The following is a 6,000-nucleotide window of genomic DNA, read 5'->3' on the forward strand; positions in this document are numbered from 1 at the left end:
ACTGCAGATTTCTCACCTACCCACCCACCTCCTTGTTCTGTGGAATGGTCTAACATAGTCCTTTTAATAAGATGTCAAGTCTAAAAAAAAAAAAAAAAGAATTGGTAGAGGAGACCAGTCCTATTAACATACTAGAATGTTGTATAACTAAATGTTAATATAATCAATAAACATAATGAAAACTTCTCATAAAAACGACGGTGCAATGGGTACTTGTGCAAAAACATACTTGGTGCTCTTATATACATTATACACATAAGTGATAAACCATGGTCAATATGTGCATCAGAACATCAAGAACAGCACAGCCTGTAAGTGTGAAAGGTCTGTATCACAGAGCGAAGCGTTTTGATATCTGCATGAATACTGAGATCATCATCAGGACGCAGAGTAATAGGGTAGCTCAGGAGGGGATTTAAATAATAAAGAAAATAAACAAGTAAAAAGTGCCATGGGACAAATGACTTGAAACACGAGGCATAATACATTATCAATATCAAATAGTTTAGCCTTTAACTTACAGCAGCACATACACTGGTCACATTGAAAAGATAGAAAGAAAAAGACTAGTGATTAAAATAGGCATAGTACAAAGGGGCCCTTGGGTATACAAGAAAAATGGAAGTGGAGGGTGTTTTTTTATTTTATTTTATTTATTTTTTGTTTAAAGCATGGCTCACCTTGACTGGAAACCAAACAAGCTGGTTATGGGAAGAATTACAAAAGGGAACAACAAAGGCTGGCCAGTATAATAACTAAAGAAGTAAAAGATCAGTCAGTGACAAAGGTAAGTAACTTGTTCTTCAAGGCCAATACGAAGATCTAGTCCAGAAGTCTCCAAACTTTTCTGTAGTTAGAGCTACTTCTGATCAGTGAAAATCATAGTGAGCAACTGAAAGCTAAACAACTTGTGCAATGTTACTGGATATTTCCACACCTCGCTTCATTGACTTTAAGCCTAATGTGCATAGACCAGGGTCTCCAGCTTTTTCTGTAGTGAGAGCTGCTTGTGATCAGTAAAAATCATTGAGAGCTACTGAAGGCTAATATCTCAAGGCTACAGAGAGCAGGGACATATTTTTTCTATTTTGCATGCTAATTTTTTTTTTTTAAACTCTTCCTTCACAGATGAGATGATCACCTACTTCATGAACACGTAACAGAATTTGTAAACTTGTAACCTCTTCTGTATCTTGAGGGACTCGAGCCATTTAACCTGTTTCTCCAATGCAACCCTAAGTCACAGTCCTCTAAATCCACCTATGGTGTGTCTAAATCTAAAATCTGTATATCAAATCTTTGTGATGATTCTTGTTCGAGAGACGTGTTTTTTAAGAATGACTTAAATTGAATATTTTTCTGGAAGCTTGTGTCTAAAATACCGTATGACAGCTGACAGGAATGGCCTCCGAAGGAGGTGGCATATAGCTAGTGAGATGTGTCAATGGTGTGCCATTTAGTTCTGAAACTTGACTGATCTATTTTAAGATTATATCTTGGTGTTTAGAACTCACTTCAGTTGTGATTCGTGCATTGTTCTTTTTTCTTTGCTTGTGCATGATGCTCAAGACCTTTTCACCTTCAAGTTGTTCTTGAAGAGCCATTGTCCTGATACGAAGTCTGTTGGAAATGCTTTACTCATCTTCACAATTAATCTTGATTTCTCTTTTTTTACAAAATTGTCTTGACTGTTGATTATTTCACCCATACAGTTCTTTAGGTCCACCTCTCAAGTGCCTTAGGCATCAACATGCTTCTCATCTTCAGAGAAACTAAACCCTGCACTAATCTGAATTGATTTCAGATATAAATTTTTCATACAGGCTTTAAGTGTTTGACTTGTTAGACTATCCTGTTTTGCAGACATCTTGACTTGCTCATAAGGTTTCTTGTTACAGTCCTTTGCTCCAAAATACTTTTTTTATTCTGACTTCCTCCTGATATAATTGATCACTTCCTGCTACTTTGCTTTCTTGTGAGGCATGTGGCAAAGGAGTCCATGGTGTTACAAACCCACAGTCTATATGTGACTTAATACTTTAATTGATACTTTCATTTTGTTAATACGATCGCCGTAAGTCCCAGTTCAAGTTCTCTTTCCAAATTTTCCATTCTATTTGGATATCCATATCTAGCATGGCTTTTGGGTCCCTACAGGTACTTTTTTTCCGCATTTGGGTTCTGGAATGAGATGTGAACAAAAATCTACGTTTTCCTTTTAAAAGTTCTCTCCTTACTTGAAGCACTTTAATTGAATAGGTCTCTGTCCTGTTTGTAATTTAGTGCATTCAGAGCAGTGCCTGCTTTGCTGTGGGACTTTGCTCCTCACTGATGGCAGTCAGAATACATTCTTCATGCAGGTGCACCAAGATTTTTATATGTTGTGAGACAGTTTTGTAAATAATCTTTTATTTTGTCATCTTCAAGAGTGGCTGATAGACCTGTGATTCTGAGACTTGTACTCTATTATAATTGCCATGTGGAGCAAAAACCCAGTACTCTGATGAAATGCATAGAGGTTTTCCTATGTTTCCATCACCTTTCTCGTTTTATTGCACAATGATTTTTCCTCTGTCTGAGTGGTCGAATTGCTCAATACCTACAGACTCCCTTTCATAGTAACAATTGTTGTCATGTTATGTATGCAGATTTGCTAATAATATCAGAGTGCTCTTTCCACTTGAAACCCTGAGGCCACCATTGTTCCCATTGCCTCTAGGGTTAGTATCATGAATATTGAAGACATAGGTGGTCATTCTGACCCTGGCGGTCTTTGACCGCCAGGGCGGAGGACCGCGGGAGCACCGCCGACAGGCCGGCGGTGCTCCAATGGGGATTCCGACCGCGGCGGTAAAGCCGCGGTCGGACCGGCACCACTGGCGGGGTCCCGCCAGTGTACCGCGGCCCCATTGAATCCTCCGCGGCGGCGCAGCTTGCTGCACCGCCGCGGGGATTCCGACCCCCCCTACCGCCATCCAGATCCCGGCGGTCGGACCGCCGAGATCCGGATGGCGGTAGGGGGGGTCGCGGGGCCCCTGGGGGCCCCTGCAGTGCCCATGCCACTGGCATGGGCATTGCAGGGGCCCCCGTAAGAGGGCCCCTACATGTATTTCACTGTCTGCTGCGCAGACAGTGAAATACGCGACGGGTGCAACTGCACCCGTCGCACAGCTTCCACTCCGCCGGCTCGATTCCGAGCCGGCTTCATCGTGGAAGCCTCTTTCCCGCTGGGCTGGCTGGCGGTCTGAAGGCGACCGCCCGCCAGCCCAGCGGGAAAGTCAGAATTACCGCCGCGGTCTTTCGACCGCGGAACGGTAACCTGACGGCGGGACTTTGGCGGGCGGCCTCCGCCGCCCGCCAAGGTCAGAATGAGGGCCATAGTTGCCTGGTTCCATATTATTGATTTATTATTTTTGCTTTGTTGTATCTATTGGAAGTGTGGGAACCCATCTTAACACACCTTTTTCCAACTATTACCCCCTTTTGACAGATGCCAAAATGTAATCAAACATATATCATTGCACCATCTTAAGGTTTTGCCTGGGATCCCTGTTGGGCTAAACACTTTTTAGGAACAAGTAGAAATTCTAAAAAACTCAGTGGATAGGATCTCTGAGTAGTTCTACTTTTACGTTTACAATCATCCGTGTATTCCATAATAGTGTGCCATAATCGCTGATTGTGGCATGGTCCATACAAGATATTCCGAACTACCATAGCCTGTAGATAGCACTGTTTTTCCCAAGGACTTTACTTCTCCAGGTGTAGAATTCCAAGCTGCTGTTTTAAGTCCCATATGGTGGACAATAGTGTACGATTTTTAGTTTTGTCATCTTTACTCACCTCTCTTTTTTACTTTCTCTTTAGATGGCAATACTCCTGAGAGCTTTTGCAATAATTTCGCCTCTCTAAAGCTATTTCTGATTGAGATATCCGAGGTCACCAATTTCGTATCCACTGATCAAACATTGTGTTAAAACAGTTTATTTTGAACAGTACCATAAGGGGCAGATTAAGGTTGTAAAGCAGATTATAATTTCTAGAATTTACAAGTGTCTGTTACGTTTAACCAGATTGGAGTACTCAAAAAGGCACAATGAGTGGGACAATTGCGCTGCAAATACATAAAAAATAGTCTGGTATTATCTGAATCAATTCATTATATATTTTGACCGCACCACACTGCATGCTTTAGCCAGGCCCATTGGCTTTACCAGTGCTTGACCAAGCCACCAAGGAACAGTCAAAACAAATTTCGGCCCCTCGCAAATTCTATTTCTTTACATCAGCAGGGTAACTGAGACGCCTGAATATGAACCCGTGAGACCTGGAACTCATCCTACTCGGCTACCTCAAATGCCAACTCTAGGCTAATTGAAGTAATGATGGTTACTATCTTAAACAAATGATAAACTATGTCACTAGATTGTGAATCAATTTCACCGGTTTATGCATGCTTGTTTGCTGGATGATGTAGTCTCTGGGCATTATGTTTAACAAATCCTTTAACAGTGAATCTTTCTTTGTCAGAAAAGAAATCAGCAAGAAGATGACTCAGACGATTCATGAGTAACTGATGCTGCATTGAAAGGATTGCTGCAGAAGAGGTTTCTGTAGGATCTTCCTGAACTACTGGCCAGAAGCAGAAGTGGAGCAAAACAATCACTTATTTGTTCACCAAAAAATCCAAAGTCTAGATTCTCCTGAAGCATGTATTTTCAGAAAAGTGTTTTAAAAAGCGGCACTGGCAAATTGGCATCCTGCATTGGCCGAATCATTCTAGGTATGGATGGTTACGTGGCTGGGGGATCTGACTAAAACTCATTCAAGATTGTTAGAGATGGTGTATCCCGTCACATATTTTATTAAATGGCAAGCATAAATTAGATTCTCATTCTTCATGGTTTGGGACAATGATTTTAAAACGCCTGCATACATTATACAAGGATGGTCGCTGGAAACGTTTTCCTGCGCTTTTGGATGCTAAAAGACAATTTTTTGATTACGAAAACTAAGCTACAGTGACATCTGATTCCAACCTCAAAACAGCATTTCTTTTTACTTGACCTAAAAATCGCTTTACACTTGTAATGTTGTGCATTGAAATAAATGCCTAATGCGTACAGTGTGGTAGTTATTAAAACGTGACGTGAAGATGTGGTGTAGTTTTGAAACAAACAGTTATATGGCTTGTGTGAACACTTCGAAAGACTAAAGTTAGACACTCGATAGACACCCTGCGATTATAGGCCGCGTTTGGCATGGAGTGAAACACAGATTTTCAAAGTAAAACTGGTACCAGTCATTTCTTTACAAATGCGCTTCACAAGTTAAAATGGATCTGTTTTTGTCTATTCATAGTCAGGTCTTTTTTCAGTAAGAATAAACCAAAGGTTATTACTTGTGGATAAGGTGGAACACTACATGGAAGATCCTAAGATAACCCAAAGCCACAGAACAAAACAGCCTACCATGTCCATCTGTTGGTCTACACATGAAAAAACTCAGCTTATCCTCAATGGTACTCAAAGATGAAATCAGCTGTGTGTGTGTGGTCGGGGTTGTAGGGCCAGCAGAAAGCTTGTAGTCCAATTATGCATTGGTTATGTTTTTTCATTACTTATGATATCCGTCTTTTGTCAGGAAACATTCCCACTTTATCCCCGTCAGTCTGTCCTTCTAGGGATGCTGCCATAGCTCAAACAGTCCCATCATAGTGTCAACATTTCCCTTCAAAATTCCTTGTAAATTTTCATCCATAAGTATCGTAGGAATGGTGGGGTGGTACTAACCACCAAGGTGAGCGGAGTGCCAGTGGTGACTCACTACTTATGTGAGACCGCATTGCACACTGGCGGGTGGCCCATTACATTTACCAGCCACTGCTGCATTGGACCCAGCTCAACGCCCCAGTGCCATACAGGGCTGGATCTCCCTGCATGGGATGACCTTGAGGCACTGATGGCTGTACTGTGACACCATGGGGGAGAGGACAAAGAG

The 6,000-nt window shown here is 41.7% G+C and overlaps 1 protein-coding gene across 2 annotated transcripts in view; it reads left to right on the forward strand.

The window, feature by feature from the left end:
* CDC123 (cell division cycle 123) overlaps positions 1 to 5,123 on the forward strand; it is a 161,242-nt gene extending 156,119 nt beyond the window's left edge. The window contains exon 13 of one of the 2 annotated variants that reach the window (XM_069228667.1): positions 4,531 to 5,123. In XM_069228667.1, the coding sequence (XP_069084768.1) occupies positions 4,531 to 4,569 (39 nt within the window). In that variant the 3' untranslated portion in view covers positions 4,570 to 5,123. The remainder of the gene's footprint in view (positions 1 to 4,530) is intronic. The other variant, XM_069228668.1, reaches the window with a different exon arrangement.
* Positions 5,124 to 6,000: the final 877 nt, after the last annotated feature.

This window comes from Pleurodeles waltl, chromosome 4_1, assembly GCF_031143425.1.
Source record: "Pleurodeles waltl isolate 20211129_DDA chromosome 4_1, aPleWal1.hap1.20221129, whole genome shotgun sequence".
Lineage (NCBI taxonomy): Eukaryota > Metazoa > Chordata > Amphibia > Caudata > Salamandridae > Pleurodeles > Pleurodeles waltl.